This window comes from Amphiura filiformis, chromosome 5, assembly GCF_039555335.1.
Source record: "Amphiura filiformis chromosome 5, Afil_fr2py, whole genome shotgun sequence".
NCBI classification, from domain to species: domain Eukaryota; kingdom Metazoa; phylum Echinodermata; class Ophiuroidea; order Amphilepidida; family Amphiuridae; genus Amphiura; species Amphiura filiformis.
The window spans coordinates 74,169,246-74,189,481 of record NC_092632.1 but is presented as its reverse complement, the minus strand read 5'-3'; the positions used below and the strand labels follow the sequence as shown (position 1 = coordinate 74,189,481).

General features: G+C 38.6%; 1 protein-coding gene across 1 annotated transcript in view; it reads left to right on the top strand.

The window, feature by feature from the left end:
• LOC140153691 (WD repeat-containing protein 43-like) overlaps positions 1-19,737 on the top strand; it is a 46,056-nt gene extending 26,319 nt beyond the window's left edge. Inside the window, exons 11-15 of the mRNA XM_072176515.1 lie at positions 540-658; positions 13,942-14,119; positions 15,026-15,095; positions 16,715-16,770; positions 17,577-19,737. Of these exons, the coding sequence (XP_072032616.1) occupies positions 540-658; positions 13,942-14,119; positions 15,026-15,095; positions 16,715-16,770; positions 17,577-17,780 (627 nt within the window). The 3' untranslated portion in view covers positions 17,781-19,737. The remainder of the gene's footprint in view (positions 1-539; positions 659-13,941; positions 14,120-15,025; positions 15,096-16,714; positions 16,771-17,576) is intronic.
• The last annotated feature ends 499 nt before the right edge of the window (positions 19,738-20,236 follow it).

The following is a 20,236-nucleotide window of genomic DNA, read 5'->3' as shown; positions in this document are numbered from 1 at the left end:
AACTTGTCCAAAAGCAAACTCCTGTCGTAAAAGCCTATCCCACAATGTACAGACTTTACTTGCCTGGGAGGAGTTACGTGGGGATTTGTGGTTGAACATAACACACCAGGATTCTCACCTCTATAGATAACTGTTTAGCTGGCCCAGCCTGGGTATAGATAGCTAGTAGTGATATCTGCTGATGATGACAACATGCACCGCACTTACAAGGGTCGTGAAAGAAAACCAGTATTCACCCATACATTTGTCTGAAGCAAATAGATTTATAACTTCGCACTACCACTCTGATGTGTTATGGCAATCATACAATGTGTTAAGCACTAAAGCTGGGTAGTATCCAGTAAAGTTAAAAATCATTTACAAGCATCCCTAGCAGATGAGGATGACATACTGTGAGCGTATTGATAAGCTCATCTCATGGAAGATTTTACTGAAATGTTTTGGATAATTTAAAGAGCAAGGGGCAACATATCCATACAACTATTTCACAGATTTTTTTTAAAGTTTAAATGAAAAATTGTTTTTTTATTTTGTTACAGAGAGTGTTTTACCACCAGAAGGAGAGTGTTGTGACATCAACAGTAAGGAGACTACCAGTGCCATTAGTAATTCCATTAGTGAAGGAATTGATTACAAGAATGAATACAACGTCACAAAGGTATGCATTATTGTATAACTGGTGGTGATTTATATAGCACTGCACCAAACTCACAAGACCTTCACTTAACATATTGTGGCTGACCTCTGTGGCCCAAACCTATTCCCTAAACCATATAACAACCAAGACTTACACACAGAAGTGTTCATTCACCTTAGACACATCTTATTAAATCTTTGCAGCTAGAATCAGCTCAGGAATTTTGTATTCGCTGGGTCGGACATCTGGGAACATTCTCCCCCTTTGCACAAGCACGCGCATAGCAATCAGCTCGAGGAAGGGGAACTGCACATGCGCACACTGGTTTTACAAGGCCTTTTCCCCTGACCAAGAGAATAGGGAAACAGGGACAAGAAGCAGCAGGTTCTTTCTCAAGAGAATTTCAAGCCTAATAAAAATAGACCAAGTTGAAGTGGCTCAAACTTGTACCATTACACATCAGATGCTGGTTTAGTTACCCTAGTAGATTTGATAGTGTATTTAGAAAGCTTGCCATTCTACAATTTCCACCAAGTTATTTGAGCTGACGTATATGCCGATGATGACAACATGCACCGCACTGAACATAATGTGAAAGAAAATCAGTATTCACCCAACTATTTGTCTGAGGCAAGAACTCTGCCAGTTCAACATCAAAACCTATTTAGGATGTGGTAATTGCACAAAATCTAAATCAATCCATTTCAGCCCCAAAATGGCTGTTTTAATTTCATACAGCAAAAAAAAAAAAAATCTGGGTCTGGGTCTTGCCCACAGAACGGGGTATGTTATTTTTCAGATTTAGTAGGCATGTGTTGCACATGTATTTTAAAGTAGGGTCTTGGAAACTGATTCACTCTCCCATAAAAAAAACCAGCAACAAAAGCACTATCTTCAGAGCTGACACTTATTTTGGTGAATAAAGTGTATCTTCAGAGCTGACACTTATTTTGGTGAATAAAGTGTAGAGCCTGAAAACTGACAAAATTGATGCAAAGTGCACACTTCACAGATTGTCGCAAACAACTGAGTCAGTCGCTCGATAAATCATTTTACAACATACATTAATTTAAAAACATACATGGATTTACCATATATGGACGGATACATATACAGATTTAACAGGATTTAACAACTTACGTGGTTTTGCATTCACAACCAGGATTAGCTCTTCAGACTTGTAATACTTGTTAATCAGCAGCAAGTTCTTTGTCTAAGAAAATGTCAATTTAGCTCAGTTTTTAATGTGATCAGAGTAACAACACTCACAGTCACACACCAGAGTCTTGCACCTTACCAATTGGGCTACACCTCTGCATTTTGTGTTCATATATCAAGAAACCTTGTGCTTTTACACCCCGATTTCCACAAATAGATTTGAGTTGTATTATTATTATGCCGATGATGACAACATGCACCGCACTGAACATAATGTGAAAGAAAATCAGTATTCACCCAACTATTTGTCTGAGGCAAGAACTCTGCCAGTTCAACATCAAAACCTATTTAGGATGTGGTAATTGCACAAAATCTAAATCAATCCATTCCAGCCCCAAAATGGCTGGTTAAATTCCATACAACAACAACAAAATCAAAATCTGGGTCTGGGTCTTGCCCACAGAACGGGGTATGTTATTTTTCAGATTTAGTAGGCATGTGTTGCACATGTATTTTAAAGTAGGGTCTTGGAAACTGATTCACTCTCCTATTTAAAAAAAAAACAGCAACAAAAGCATTATCTTCAGAGCTGACACTTCTTTCGGTGCATATAAGAGCCTGAAAATAACTAGTACAGGCTCTGGGGGTGTTTTCGTATGTATACATGACTCTTTTAGAAATTTACTTTGTATTGTCATGTTATATATGCCAAGACATTCAGAACAGGTTGGGAAAGAAATTCAGATCAAGTAAAATTAAATATGACATCCAAAATGGCTGCCAAATAGGAATTTTCTATTAAAACACACTAAAGCAACATACAACATGGATGGATGCATGCATGGATTTACCATACATGGATGGATATATGCACATATTTAACAGGATAACTTAAATAGATTTGCCTTCACAACCAGGACCAGCTCCCCAGACTTGTAGTACTGGTAAATCAGCAGCAAGTTCTTTGCCTAAGAGAATTTCAAGGTAACTCAGTTTATAATCAGAGTCTTGCACCTTACCGATCGAGCTAGACTGCTGCATTCTGTGTTCATAATCAAGAAACCTTGAGATTCTATACCCCTATTTCCACAAATAAATTTGAGTTGTATAATTATTATGCCAATGATGACAACATGCACCGCACTGAACATATTGTGAAAGAAAATCAGTATTCACCCAACTATTTGTCTGAGGCAAGAATTCCCGCTCAACATCACACTATGATGTAGTAATCACATACTGTATTTCCTCGAATAGTCGCCCCGGTAGCATTGTATTTCCAAAAGGGGGGCGTGTTTATTAGAGGTAAATTTTGAGAATGATAATTCATGATAAAATCATTAGGTAAGCATAAAACTCACACTGAACTATGAACTTATGAAATGATGACTTCAGGGTTTTAGACCAGACTTTTACCAATTACCTATGCCATTCGCGACCATGTGTGCACCTTCGTAAGCTTGCTACACAAAATAGCATGGAAATATCAGCATTTTTTTAAACATCTTGGTTGAAAAAAGTGGTGGGGTGTTTAATTGAAGTGGGCGATTATTCCAGTAAATACGGTATATAGTTGAGTTGTAAAGCGTGTGAGTGTGATCGCATGCCTCAAATGATTAGCAGGCGTCTGATAAATCACACACCTAAAAAACAAACAAATCATCCTGGGTGGATAGTGATGCAGTTGAGTTGAACTACAGATCTTTATTTTTGCCCATCTCATTGAAACCCAGTGCTTTCCAGAGATTTTGGATCAATACATAAAAATAATGTTGGTAAGCAGAAGTTGTTCTGTTTATTTCACATGCTCTTTAAATGGAAAATAGTATTTTTGAGTAGGCTGCACACGTTTTCAGATGTAGGGCTATTGAAACTAAATGTCAATACAAATAGAATTCGTTTGAGCTGTCCAATTAACCAAAACAAATTTTGTAAAAAGTGCATACTTTGCAGATTGTTATTGACCACTGAGGACTGAAGTCACTCCATAAATCATTTAACAACATGTATACGGTGCATGATTTTACATTTAAAAGCAGTCATGCTAGGTATGCCATTATAAACCATCAGAACGGGATCAGCTCTTGAGATTTGTAGGGATAAACTGGGTCAATCATCGGCAAGTTCTTTGCCTGGCTGGGAGAATTCCAGGCTTGCCCAATTTTTCATGAGAGCTGAGGAACAATGCTGCTGGGACTTGGAAACTCACACAGTCACACACCATTGTCTTGCACGCTACTGATGAAGCTATACTGCTGAATTTTGTGTTCATATATAATTGAGAAAGCTTGTGATTTCACACCTTGATTTCCACAAATAGATTTAAGTTGTATAATTATTATGCCAATGATGACAACATGCACCCCACTGAACATAATGTGAAAGAAAATCAGTATTCACCCAACTATTTGTCTGAGGCAAAGAACTCTGCCAGTTCAGCATCACACCTATTTACAGGGGTGTGAAATCTCCGCTACAGAGCGGAAATCCGCTTTTTTCATTTTTCTGACCGATTTCAATTTCCGCTTTTCAAAAATCAAGTGTGTCTGTGTACTTCTGATAGCATTACATGTGTGTCGCAATAAAAACGACTGGGAAATGAGATTAACGATGCTTGAAAGGTCATGAACCTGGCCCATACCCGGGTCATGAAACGCAGGTCATATATAACATCATCGCGATATTGTTTGATTCCTCGTTCTAACTCATTGTGTAATATGTTTGTTTGGGAACTGCGCCCATCGGAATGAGTTAAAAATGGCATCGTGGTACCTGTGGGGAAATACGAAATACGTGAGTGTTCGGAAGCGATTTTCAATCCGAACCATCACATCGGAAGTTTCACATTTTATTTCATAAAAATCATATGGAATTAAGAGAAGATACATCATGGCTACCATAAAATGTAATTTTGTCGAGCGACACTCACATTTAGGCCATGAAATGGAAGCTTATAATCTTCAATTTATTGCTGGTGAAATACGTGCGGAATAGCATTGAATTTGTACTGTAGTTTGGTAGGTAAATTTTCCGATTTTTTTTCAAAACCCACTGGTTGGTAAATTTTACGCTTTTTTTTTAAAGCCATTTCACACCCCTGTATTTAGGATGTAGTAGTAAAGAGTTGAGTTGTAAAGTGTGGGAGTGTGATCGCATGCCTCAAATGATCAGAAGGAGTCCGATAAATCACACACCTAAAAATAATAAAAAATCATACTGGTTGGAGATGATGCAGTTGAGTTGAACCGCTGATCTTTATTTTTGCCCATCTTATTGAAACCCTGTGCTTTCTACAGATTTTGGATCAATACATAAAAATAATGTTGGTAAGCAGAATTTGTTAATTCTGTTTATTTCACTCGCTCTTTAAATGGAAAATAGTATTTTTGAGTAGGTGCAGTATGTGCTGCACACGTTTTCAAAAGTAGGGTCATGGAAACTAAATGTCAACACAAATAGAATCTTTGGAGCTGTCCAATTAGCCAAAACGAATTTGGTAAAAAGTGCATACTTAACAGATTGTCACTGACCACTGAGACCTGAAGTCACTCCATAAATCATTTACCAACATACATGGTTTCCAGGATCAGCTCTCCAGATTTGTAGGGATAAGATGTGTCGATCAGCAAGTTCTTTGCCTGGCTGGAGAATTTCAAGCTTGCTCAATTTTTTTCATGAGAGCTGAGGAACAATGCTGCTGGGACTCACAAGCTCACACAGTCACACACCAGAATCTAGCATTCTAAGAAGCTACACTGCTGAATTTTGTGTTCGTATATCAAGAAACCTTGAGATTCTACACCCCAATTTCCACAAATAGATTTGAGTTGTATAATAGTTATGCTGATGATGACAACATGCACCGCACTGAACATAATGTGAAAGAAAATCAGTATTCACCCAACTATTTGTCTGAGGCAAAAACTCCCAACTCAACATCACCTATTTAAGATGTTACTGTCACATTATGAATGATATTATGTTTGGAAAATGTTATTAATATCAGACACATAGTGATGCAATGGAGTTCGACTATAATTGTTCTTATTTGTGTCCATCTTGCAGAAGACCTGTGCTCTGCAGAAGTTGGTTATTGGATAATCTAGTAAAGTAAAACCAATGAGATACAAATAATGTTGTTATGGAGAATTCTTTTATTCTATTTACCGTATTGTTTGTAATAAACGCCCCGGGGGCGTTGCATTTTTCCAAAAGGGGGGCGTTTATTGGAAGTGAATTGTCAGTGAAAAAAGCTTAACAATCATGTTCAGTTTCCGATGGTGCTCCTATTAAAAGGAGGATTTACACTATACATGATGGCGGCGCCACGGAAAATGATATTTTCGTGGGAATACAACAAAATGACACCTGTAAGTGCATGGAATTAGTGAAATTCTACCATAATTAGGCAATGAAATGGATGGTGACTGACATGACTGATGCAAGTTTTCAGCTTACCTACACGATATGTCATGGAAATGTTCGCATTTTTGTCAATTTTTCACAGAAACATTGGAGGGGGGCGTTTATTACAAACAATACGGTATTTCACTCACAATTTGTTTTTGAGTAGGTATGTACTGCACATGGTTTTTTTTGAAAAGTAGGGGCTTGGAAACTGATTTGCAAAAACAAAGACAGTGTCATCAGAGCTGTCACTTAGCCAAATTTGGTGCATATATAGCCTGAAAATACCAAAACAAAATTGGTTGAAAGTGCATATTTTACAGATTGCCACTGACCATTGAGGCCCAGGGTCACTCCATAAATCATTTACCAACATGCATGGTTTTACACTTACAAGCAGTCATCCTATAGGTATACCATTACAAACCATCACAACCAGTATCAGCTCTTAAGATTTGTAGGGATAAACTGGGTCAATTATCAGCAAGTTCTTTGCCTGGGAGAATTTCAAGCTTGCTCAATTTTTTCATGAGAGCAGAGTAACAATGCTGCTGGGACTCAGAAACTCACACAGTCACACACCAAAGTCTAACACGCTACTGATTAAGCTGTAGTACTGAATTTTGTGTTCATATATCGAGAAACCTTGTGATTTTACACCCGATTTCCACAAATATATTTGAGTTGTATAATTATTGTGCCAATGATGACAACATGCACCGCACTGAACATCATGTGAAAGAAAATCAGTATTCACCCAACTATTTGTCTGAGGCAAGAATTCCCGCTCAACATCACACTATGATGTAGTAATCACATACTGTATTTCCTTGAATAGTTGCCTCGGTAGCACGATAATTCATGATAAAATCATTAGGTAAGCTTAAAACTCACGCTGAAATGATGAACTATGAACTTAGAAACGATAACTACCAGGTTTTAGACCAGAATATATACACAGATTTAACAGGATAATTTACATGGATTTGCCTTCACAACCAGGATCCTCAGATTTGTAGTACTGGGAAATCAGCAGCAAGTTCTTGTAAAGAAAATTTCAAGGTAGCTCAGTTTTTAATGTGATCAGAGTAACAACATTGCTTGGACTCGGTCACACACCGGAGTCTTGCACCTTACCGCTACAGCTACCTTATAGCTACACTGCTACATTTTGTGTTCCTAATCAAGAAACCTTGAGATTCTACACCCCAATTTCCACAAATTATATATATATTATATTATGCCAATAATGACAACATGCACCGCACTGAACATAATGTGAAAGAAAATCAGTATTCAACCAACTATTTGTCTGAGGCTAGAACTCCATTTCAGCATTACACCTATATATTTAAAGGAAGGTGCCCTGATATATTTGGAAAATCGAATTCTTTGAAACTTACCTATACCATAAAATGTTGTCCCTTTCAAACATTCATGCATAAAGAACATGTAAATGTTCCTTGCAAATGTGACTAATTCCTTATGGAATCACTGACATTTTATATAGCATGATTTTGGTAGTCTACAGTGTTTTTATTAATGATAATCATCATGATCATGTATTAAATTGATATCAAATGAGAGATCCTATTTTTCTCATTAACATATTGAAATTAGGAGTTCCAAATCGGTGTATTTCCGAAAGACATGATCAAAAACTGTTGAATTAGTCTAAAATATGGTATACCACATTTGAGACTACTTCGACAGTTTTTTTGATGATTTCTCCGGAAATTACCAATTTGGAACGCCTAATTTCAGCATGTTAATGAGAAAAATATGAGCTTTCACCTGATACCAAAATCGGCATTTTGATGGGGTAAAGTGAGGGGATGAGGTTGCCAATCAGGTTACCCACCTTTAAGATGTGGCTTACTTATGAACTATATTATGTTTGGAAAATGTTATTGCACGCTACACTGCTGCATTTTGTGTTTATGTATTGAGAAACCTTGTGATTCTACACCCCGATTTCCACAAATAGATTTGAGATGTATTATTATTATGCCAATGATGACAACATGCACCGCACTGAACATAATGTGAAAGAAAATCAGTATTCACCCAACTATTTGTCTGAGGCAAGAACTCCAGCAGCTCAACATCAAACCTATTAAGGTTAAACAAAGTGTTGAAGGGCTTTACCTCCAGAAAAAATATATTATTACCTTATACGTAAGAAAATATGTCTACTTATCATGTGAAATAAAAAATCCGGAAAAAATTGTGTGAAAATGTGTTTTTAGCCTATTTTTTTAGCTGTTATCAAGCACTATTATTCGATTTGTTTACAAGCGCCAAGCAACTGTCGTCTGGGAGAGTGATTGACATCTCTATTATTAGAGAAGAATGGAATCTGTATAGTTCATGAATATTCATGTAGTATTTACACAACCTGTATCCCAGCCATTTTTGCCTAGTTATCGTAATCGTTCATATAAGACGCCCATATGATCCATGGTGTTAAACTGATATTCAACAACTTTATATCTCTCGATCTTTGCGATCCGAAATATTGAATTTCAACTTTAGGCACATCTCTAGCAAGGTAATAAATACCTGTCACAAATAGAGGTCTTGAAATGTTACTTGCAACGTTAAAAATGTGAATAGAGAACAAATCGGGTTCAAACATGCTTCAAAAATATGAAGGTAATTGTCAACGCCTACTACCAGAATAGCGGAAGAGGGCAGACTTCATAAGGGAGTGTTCATATATTTTAGTGGGGACAAAGAATTTGGAACCTATTTCGGGAAATTTCCTGGGTTTTTGGTTTTGTTTTTTTATTTTATCTTCCTGTTCGGGTGTTTCGGTTGGCACATTTTCGGGCCATTTTCATGCACTTTACAGGAGTTTTTCGTGGTTTCTCTGTAGCTGCCGTGTGTACTTTTCCCCCACGTACAGGGTATAAATCCGGGGTATAAATAAATAAATGAATAATAACAAATAAAAAAAAGAATCTAGAACTTCAACGTCAAAAAACAAGACAAATTGTACCCTGCTAAAAATATCAACCCATATCCTCTCTGAGAATAAAAATAATAAGACTCCAACCTCACCTGCAAAAAAATATTTTTTCGGGGATAATTTGGGATAAGTTCGGGCCTATTTTATTGCGACAATTTTCAAAATCTATAAGGTGAAATGTGTCGTGGGGATGTCTTGGCACAGATTTGGGGTGCATTTTCAGCCATTTAGTTTAGACTCTGTTGTATTTTTAGCCATGATTTTATTGACCCTCAGTGTCATGAAAATTAGGTTCAAGAAGGGTATTTTCAATAATTTTCTCGAAAAAGTAAATATTTGCGAAAACTTTCAGTCCAAAAGTTGATACAATTTTGGGTCTGTTTTCTTCAAATTTGGTTTAAAAATCGTACCGTAGTTTTTTCGGAGTCACAGCCTCACATCCTTACCCAAACCAGCTTGAGAAGGTTCCCCGGTGTGTGCAAATTTGTAATTTATAGGCCTACACTCGTTATTTAAGCCTAAAATCAAAGTGTTAATACCATTAACACTGCCATGGCCCGTTTTGTCGTGATGACTGGCTTCCAAAATGTAGGCCTATTTTAAATTATAAATCTGGTCCCGCTAGAGGTGTGTTTTTACCCATGGAGGTCTCTCCTCGGGTTCGTGGATGTGCCACAGTTTTGGGGTAGGCCTACCTTTTCAACGACTATGATGGGTGGGTTTACAGCGAAGACCAACTTTTGGGCGCATTTTGGCAAAAGTGCCCTTAAAAAAGCGTCAAATTAGGCCAAATTTGGATGACTTTGATCCCCATGGTACAAATGTTTTGAAGAGACCCGCCGAGGTGTTTTTATTTTAAAAAATGGTCGGGCCTGCTAAAAACCTCCGGAATCAAGCATGGGTAGGCCTATACCAAAATGCCTTGAGACCCCCCCCCCCCCAACCCAGCGCCGGGACCTACATGACATGATATTCTCCATGAGTCCACCAGAAAATATAAAAATACAACATTTTGATAGGCCTACTATATTTGTCTGTATAAAGAGCTAGGCGTGCAGGGATTTGCCGACTCAATGTTCATTTTGAACCATTAATATTTGAGCCACGGCGCTCGGGAATGTGAAAAGCGGGGAGTAGGAGCAACAAATTATTCAGGACGATGCATGAGATTTTACTCATTTTCCAGCTTTTGCGTGAGATTTATTACGTGGCGTGAGATTATACTACCTTGGCGTGAGACCGTGAGAAAGTGACCCAATCGCGTGAGACTCACGGCCAATGCGTGAGAGTTGACAGCCCTGCTTGTAGGCCTACAGCGTATGTCTACCGTGATGACAGTAAGCGTAGCTGCCGGGGGGGGCAATTGCAAAATTGCCTATTTGGGCCCCCGCCCCTAGTGCAAGGAAAAAAAAGGGAAAGGGGGGGGGGAGAAAGAGGAAAAAGAGAGGAGAGGGTGAGAGGAGGGGCAGAGAGATGGGAATCCAAACGATATGCAATACAGCTCAATAGGCCTACCATATCTGATTATGATAAGCCTGGCAAAATTGTCTATTTGGGCCCCCGCCCCCAGTGGGAAATTTGGTGGATATTTGGGCCCCTCCCCATAGCCATAGGGCCTACAGTCTTGCCCCTCCTGGAAAAAATCCCAGCTACGCCGCTGCGTGATGATGTTGCAACTGAGTTGCGGAAGTTCATTCATAAATTTCCCATTTCCACTCGACAACAACAGACCAGCACGCAGCGCGCAGTAGCTAATCCCCGAGCTAATCAGAGACATGTGCGTTTCTCTTTCAACAGAAAATAATGTGACCATGTGACTGACACGATGTAGGCCTCGCTTCAAATAATTATGCTCTCAAGGCGTCAAAAGTATGATAATGGAAAAAATTTATAATGAACACTCCCTTATTTAGCCACACCTTTCTCGTGTTGCCTGGTATATCAGCAAAATCCTACACTATCGCCTTCCCTTGGTAAAATCCCTGATAAAAACTCGTGATATTGAAATTGAATTTCAGCGCCAGAACTTCCGTCATTCTAGCATCATGGATGGATAGGCTATGCAGTGGCGCCGCTTAGGGGGGCAGTATTTCCCCAATATTTTTCTTTCTCATCCAGTTTTTAGGCAAAATCCCAACAATTATGTAATTTTCCACTTTTTGCGGCAATTTCAAGTGCAATAAGTGCCCCCGTCTCAAATTCACTTCCCCGGCCCCATGCCCGGAAAAAAATTCTGGTTCATACTCACGGGTATGGCCATAGCCATACCTCCCCCCGTTGCCCTTGGTTATGCTGGACGTATGAGAAATTTAGAGCTTGTTCAATTCCGCCAATTTTAGAAATTTTAAAGGTAGGCCTATATACAGTGTAGGCATGTATATAGCCTATAGAAAAACGGATCACAGTCAAATAAAATATAAAAATCGTAGGCCCAATAATTTTACTAATGGAATTTATTGAGCTGCTCACTTCTTGAAAATCCTATGGTTTAATATTGATATTATATAATTGAGCTCCTTGTCAAGCTCCTCAGTAGGCCTACACATAGGAGAGTGACTAACTGAGCTCCCGCTATTTTCAGAAATGAAGGCCTGGCCTATTAAATGAATAATTAGGATTGAGGCAGCCTTTTGTTTCATTTTAAAGAACTTTTTTTTAATCCTCCAAAATTAGTGTGTTTTTTTTAATGGGGAGTAGGCTTTTAAAACGAAATTCAAATTTGGCAATATTTTCCATTGCTTAATGAATTGATCTGCGTGAAAATGCCTAAACATGTGGCCAGAGCGGGATGACTGGTATAAAAATCTTAACTTGTGAGAAAGGACGTAGGCCTATGGGGTTGTATGAGGCTGTGGATCACGAAATGCCCGTTTAATGTGTGCTAGGTAAAGTCATTCTTCCTTTCGACCTGCCAAAATCAGTAATTTTATTCCCTCCCCCGGCCCGGCTTGCCAAAAAATTGCTTTCTCGAAAGGCTGTGCAATCAGTACCGGTATTAGCCTACTAATTATAAGCCAAAATTTCCAAGCGCCTCGCTAAAAATCGCTTGCCTCCCGTCTCGCCAGCCGAAAATCGCTTCCGCACCCCCTGGACTGCCAAATTTTGTGGCCCCTCCCCTTGGCCTGCCAAAAATGCCCCATCCCTTTGCATATAGCCTATATATAGGCATATGCCAATTTTTGGGATCCCCAATTTCCATACCCATACCCATACCTTAAATGGATTTCTAAATATCTACCTGTTGCAAGCGCAGCATTGGCGCTGGATTTTAAGCTAGAAAATACCTAAATATTTTAAAATCCAAACTCGGCAACACCACTTGCCCTCGGCAACACCACTTGGCAAATACAGCCCGTCGTAACAATGTCGTACGTAAACGTGTGTTTTAAAAAGAAATGAGAGTGTCACTTCTGTCCAAAAAATTTCGAATTTTGGCCTTGAGCAGCGACAATCAGAGGTAAGAAAAACACAGTATGACGCAGCTTGAAATATAGAATCACTATATCAATTTTGAAGTTTGTACTTCAAAGCACAAGCAAAACGAGGTGAAATGGTTCGAAAAAAAATTGATTTCGCTGTATCTTTTTATCGCGAAACTAGACAATTTGGCAGCAGCGAGTCGGAAAAATAGCAAATATCTCAATTTTCTGCTATCGAAATGAAAATTTAAATAGCACCTGCATGCAGAAGAGGGTTTATAGAAATAATGTAGGTCAGAATTTTGTCTATGAAATCTTGCACGGAATTATTATTACTGGTTACAAAACGACATACAAGTGGAGGCCATTTTACTTCAAATACGGCCAACATATTAAGCTTACATAAAAAATCGAGACAACCAATATCAAGAATGAATATGCACATTCTTTTATTGACTTGTTTGTAATGTCGTCGAAGTTCCCAACAAAATCGCCAATTCCAATGAAAAATAATGGCCGTGTTACCAAAAATATTGATGAAAAAAAAAAAAAAAAAAATTTGAAATGTTTGAAAAGTACATTTCATTTTGAGCCAAGTGGAAAATTCAAGCATAATAATGACCCTTACACTTTCAGCTTTTAGACGTAGTTTATGTTTTCTCTCTCGATATTTATTTCCAGAAATAGATAAGTTTAAAGGGGGCTACGTGCATCCCATTTTACTTCTGAAAATGGCAAAATTGTGTATAACCTTAAGGATGTGGTACTCACATTTACTTCTGAAATGTGCATTTGCTATTTATTTTGCACCAGAATGCTATGCATTTCTCACAACCAAGTTTTGAAAATGTTACAATGAACCCGAAAAGGTGAGCCATCCTTGGTGCTCATTTGATTGATTATAATGTTAACCTACCATGTTAAGGTCTTGGGAACTGATAGTTTTCCATGCAAAAACAAGTGACTTTGGAGCTGAAACTTAGCCAAATTGGGTGCAAATAGAGCCTAAAAATACCCCCAAAACAGGGTCTAAAGAGCTAGAGAGGAACTTGAAAACTTGATCATCGCCACAACATACTCGTATCAGATAACACCCAACAATACGAGTGTCCCCATACACCCTAATGCTGGTTTCATACTTTCATGCCGCTTGCTGCTGAGCGGCATGGTGTATGAGCAGTACAGCCAAACATACACAATCAAGGCTTATGATTGGCTGATTCGTCATGCCACTTGCCGCAGCGGTAATCAGCATGCGAGTATGATAGGGGTATAAAGCCAGACGTACACAGTTTTAACAATTTTCAAATATTCAAATAATTCTATTTGTATGTATCTTCTCCTGTCAGGGGTTTAATATTGGCGCTGTGGGTGAGATGCGTCCTTAGGGAGCATGCTTCGTACTTGATGGCCGTGCCAGAGTTATTACACAAACTGAACACCGTATATGAGATGGTCCACGCCAGGACAAGGACAGGAGGACAGCTGAGGAGATTACAGGGCAAACTTGGTCTTATGTTAGCACAGGTAATGGCAAGGTCTTCACTGTTTTATTATAGTTGATTTAGATTACTCTAGTCAGTGACGTCATTATGCTTGTCACATTTGGTGTGTCCACATTCTGAAATACCTTTTGAATATGTGTTGTACACATGTCACTACATGTACTCTGTAGGTATTGGAACAGTTGATAGGTACGTACGTAATGACTTAATAATAAATCACATGCTTTGTAAATTAGTTCATTTCAAGTTGATTGACTTTATAGGATATATCCAACCTGCATAAAGAAATAGGCAAGGGTACCAACTCATTGCCAAGACGAATTTAGATTTAGCCTTGGTATCTCGGAAATTTGTCAGTGTTCAAGCCGCCCTTGAGTAGGTAATTGCGTGGGTGCCTTTGTCACTATATTAAAGTGATAGTTTCTGTTGTATTAGTTTATAATATGGCTAAAGCATTTGGGATGGATGGAATCAGTCGGTGATGACAACATGCACCACACTTAGTCTCTGTATGGTAGACAACCAGCATTTTACCCACAGATTTTATCTGAGACTGATTATTGTTTCAAGAGGAACAAATGACGGGAACCACAGATTAATAGCTTAAACCTGTTTTTAGATTCATTGACAATGTTTGTGCAAATGCAAAAACAAAAAGCAGCATAAAGTTTCAAGGATTGGCAAATATTTAGTCATCTCTGCACTAATTTATTAAAATAAAATAAATAGACTGAAAAAAGGGATCTTAATCTTTGAGTTGAAAGATATGATTGCATCATATTGATGATCAAGGTTGGGGCATACTTGTGAAAGCCAACTTTTTAATATTGCAACCTTTGTCATTTACTAACAGTAGCGTCTTCATTTGAGAACCATCCTCTGTATATGACTTTGTTTTAACTAACTTGACATTGTTTGTGTGTTGCAGATAAAGTCACAAGGACAGCAGCATGAAGAAGACCCAAGCCAGGCAGAAGCATTGCTGGTATACCAAGAAGGTAAGCATCTTTTGTATAGGAAATCTTGTAAACCTGAGTAAGTAAGAAGTGTTTTAAGATTCTCCTGTGCTGGTGTCATACTTTCCTGCCGATCTGAAGATGATTTTACTTCACTGCGCAGTCACGCCAAAAATGCTAATGGTGACCAGCGGCAAGCTTATATATCGATCACTCCACCGCTATGCCGCGGCGGCAACACCGCTGTTGAATTCAAACTCGGAGCGGTGCGGCTCTGACGTATGAGAACAAAATACGATTTTGGAGTGGTGCTGGGATTTGAAACTCACACAGTCACTCACCAAAGTCTTGCACACTACGCTACACTGCTGCATTATATATCAAGAAACCTTGTGATTTTACACCCCAATTTCCACAAATAGATTGTGTATAATTATTATGCCGATGATGACAACATGCACCGCACTGAACATAATGTGAAAGAAAATCAGTATTCACCCAACTATTTGTCTGAGGCAAAGAACTCCAGCTCAACATCACACCTATTTAAGACGTGGCCGTCACATTTACTTACGAACCAATTGTTGTGCCATTTATTGTGCACCAGAATGCTATATAATAACTTTCTCATAACACACACAGTGAAACTCACACAATGGCAAGAGTGGATTTCAGAGTCATGCCACTGCTGCTCAGTGGTGTGCCGCTCCGCTTGCAGACAAGTGCAATCGGCATTAAGAAGCGTCACGCCGCTCAGCGGCAAGCAGTAGGAAACCAGCATTAGGTGTCATAAAACTGAAAATAAGGATACATCTACTCCATTATAATGCACACAGGAGCAATCCAAACAAACACCCATCAAAACTGCACATGATACTTTGGGCTATTCCAGTTGAAATCCATACAACCCCTGTGGAAGACATGACCTTAATCAACAGACCTGCCAACTGTCCCTCATTTTGAGGGACTGTCCCTTATTTGGAGTTTTCCAAAGTGAAAATGAGGGACAGTCCTGCTTTCTGAAAATTTCAGTGATGGCAAATTTAAATGTTAAAAACAGCAGAAAATTATGCAAATTTCACTTAAAATTTTGCTATAGCATTCTCTTTATTCTATTGCACCTGCAAAACCTGAATTCTGAAAATATTGCACACCTCAAGTCTTTGAATTTGCCGATACCTGGTTTGTGTACATGTACAAGGTTTTGGCCTCAATGTCCCTCTTTCTGACTTTGGTAGGTTGGCAGGTCTGAATCTGCCACACAGGGGTGTAGATTTCAAATGGAGTCATGCACCCATTCAGGTAATCCTATTTGAAATCCACACTCCCTGTCTAAAAGATTAAGGTCATGTCTTCCATAGAGGTATATGGATTTCAGCTGGAATAGCCCATTGACAGATGTTCATCGTTATTTTACTAGAGAAATTGTCAATATATAATTGAAGCTATATGGTAAGTATGTTATTGAACTAACTTCATAACTGCCCTGGTTAATTGTTTTGTGAAAAGAGCCAGGGTGTGTACTGCAGTACGACTTGTTGCTTATGATCAAGCCTATGATTTTTAATTATTTTATGACCTGAATTGACTAGAATCCCCATTTGCACTTTTATGCTTCAAGAAGTTACGTGTGTTGTGATTTTCTTTCTTTTGTCAATTAGATTCCTCAGATGAAGCTGATTTAGAAGAGCCTCTACCAATTCATTCAGAGTCCGAGGTAAGTGACAAAGCTTGGTACAGCAGATTTCATTTTCTTACGATCAATAAAATTCATATATTTTTCAATTTCTTAAAAATCATATGGGAGAGTGTGATGTGGTTTTAAGATATGCCAATGATGACAACATGCACCACACTTACTGGTAGTGAAAGATAATCATCATTTACCCACAATTTGTCTGAGGCAGATAGTTGAACTACAATGTACAATGTAATATGGGGCTATGACAGTGAAGCCCAGAATATCATGTAATAGTTGACCAGTACAGCGAAGTTGGATTCAACAAAAGTTGAACTTTCTGACAGAGTTGAAAGGTGACTGATACAAGGGTGGTTGAAGATGTTATGTTTACTTAAATTAAACTTGTAAAATTCTTTTTTTTAAATGGATGGTAAAACAGGCTTCGTCTTTCGAGTAGTGTAAGTGTGATTGCGCACTGTCACATGCATAAAGTGGTCATTAAATGAGTGCGATGTGAAGGACACCCAGAAAAGATCTTGTACACTTCCCACAATACATTTCTTCCCTCTACTGATTTGCTATTTAGTTCAACATGGGTCAATAGCAAATCAGTAGAGTGAGAAATGCATTATGGGAAGTGTACGATATCTTCTTTGAAGCACACCTAAATGTAGAGAGTACACTGAACTGCTGATTTCAATCACACACTAATGTATAGCACACTCAAACATCTGAGTAGTGTGCTCTGTAGCATGTCTGTCATTTTAAATAGAATGCCTGTAAAAATCAAGATTTGATTTCAACCACCAACGATAACAATTGCACCTTTGTCTCCATCGCAGGGTGAGTGGGAGGAGTTATCCGAATCAGAAATGGAAACGCAGGAAGCAGACGATAAAGCGGGAGAGGAGGATGACAATAATGCAGCTGAATCTGACGAGGAAAGTGACGACGACGACGAGGAAAGCAGTAGTATGGAAGCAGATGAGGAAGATGATGACCAAGAACTAACAGACCCATCCTCATCCAGTGAGGAGGATGAGTAGACTCTGTGTCCTGTCTTGATGTCAGGAATCAAATCATGATGTATTGTAAGATGTGACTCCTCATTGCAAATCATGTCAAAATGTCTGTCAAAAATGTTTCACATTTGATAATCTTCATCACTGCCCTGGTTATTATTGTGTGTAAGAGCCGAAGTGTGCACTGCAGTATGACTTGCTCATGATCAAGGTTAATGATTTTCGCATTGTTTTATGGTATGTTTTGATCAGTAACCCTATAATTTGCATTCTTATACTTCACATGAAGTCAAATGCAAAATAATTATGGTGGTACCGTTTTATCAGTGTGTTCACAAAGAAAGAATGTCCATCGGTTTTTGTGAGTGGAGGGTGTCCTCAAATAATAACATTGAAGGAATGAAATGACTTTGTACTTCAAGTCAGGAAGGAAGGCTATTGCTCCCCTGATAGTCACTTACTGATGCCTCAAATTGGAAGGGCAAGAACTATTGAATGATATCAATTAGGTTTAAACAGTCATTCAACACAAAAATAATTGCGACTAGCCTCAATATTTCAACGTAAAGACACACATCCTCATCAGGAGAACTCCAGAGATGCTGTGAAGGAGTTGACTTCACAAGTGACCCAAAATGACCTTGGGTCAAATCAATAAAAGATAGTTATCTCAAATTTGAACCAATCTTAATATTTGTATCTCAAAACATTCTTTTAGGTATTAAGCATTGCATGCAGGCTTGGAAAACACATGGAATCCAGGGAACTGATTCTAAGGAAATTTCAGGATTTGGAGGGAAAGTTTGGAAATACATCAGAAATTATTAAAAATGTGATTTCTTAGTGAAAGTTGGCTTATCCTGAGAAATAGTTTTTCCAGCCCTTAATGTGTCAGTACATAAATTTAAAAAAGGTGGTCTAAGTAGGTCAGTTGAATCAGACGACAAAATAAAGGTATCAGATTCAATGAAGAAACCTGTTTGCATATCCCACCTCATCTTGGGTCACTTGTGATGACTTGGTTGGCAAGTGTTTGCGTTATGTTACATTAATAATTAAATAGTCTGCAAATTAAAGTTTATATAAGGTGAATAAGTATCGAAGATGTGAACGAAGTTGAAAATTATGTATTAAAAATCAATTTTATAAAAGGTTAATATGATAATGGAAGTAACACTGAGCTGATTGTACAAAGTGAAGACTACACAACCAGATTGTTATTGCTGCCACTCCCAGAATTACACTACCGCACAGGTACGTCATTGGTAGAGTACACGCATTGGAATCAAAACGTACAGTACACGCACTGGTACTGGACTGGTGCTGCACGGGTAGCCCCAAAGTAGCTGGGCAGGAGTGTACCTCTGGTGTGGGAATCTGGTAGTGTATTCATTTTTTTCTCCAATAATGGTTGAGGATCATTGTTTTGAAATTCTTTTACTTTCAAGTATAACTTACTTGAAATAACTGTTGTGATTGGAAGTACATGGTCATAGGAATGACCAGAACATTGGCAATAACATACATAAACTGTACATTATCTGTATGTGTAATCAATTCAGAAACTGAATGAGGTTCATACATGCCGGGTATGAATGGAAACAAGGTGCCTGCCATTTTCAAGTAGTTAGATCTTTTACTTTTAAGTAATGAATATTGATATTGTAATTCATGTTTGCTTGTTCTATTGTCCCATGTTGATCAAGACCGAGTACAGGAGAGGACCATGAAATGGGCACTGTCTTTATGTGTGGATGTACTGTGTATGTGACAAAAATGTCAACCCTACATCTTGATTTCTCCCACACATGCTTTGATGAATTTCAATGGGACCTGGGACACATGTGCTATTCCAGTTGAAATCCATACATCCCCTATGAAAGACCTTAATCTTCCATACAGGGAGTGGAAATTTCAAATTGGATTACCTGAATGGGTGACTCCATTTGTAATCTACACTCCCTGTGTGGGAGATTATGGTCATGTCCAGGGGTAGCACTAGGTTTTAAATCCAGGGGTTCTCAGAACCCCTGAACCCCCTGAAAGTGTTAAAAATATGCGCTCAAATCCTAAAATGAGGGGTTCTCTAGTCAAGTATTGAATGCCCGTTTCAATATATCAGTATCAGATTTTGTGATTTTGGTTATGTGTAAATAGTTTATGGCCTGGCAAAAGCGATCTCCCTTTCACGCGCGATTCTCGCTATTAAGGCAATGTCATGTAAGGGACCGATCGTTATTTACGGCAGGGGGTAATGGGCGCTTTGGAAAAAATATCGACAAAAAATTTCGCGTGCCCCCCCCCTGGTTCCACGAACAATTTTGTGTTCCCCCCCCTCAGGCTCAAGACCCAAAAAAATTCGGATTCCCCCCTCAAAACGCCCATTACCCCCCTGTAGTAAATAACGATCACTCCCTAACCAACTATCTGGCTTTTAAAGAAAGTTCCCACGCAGTGTACTTGCTATAAAAGTGTTGCTT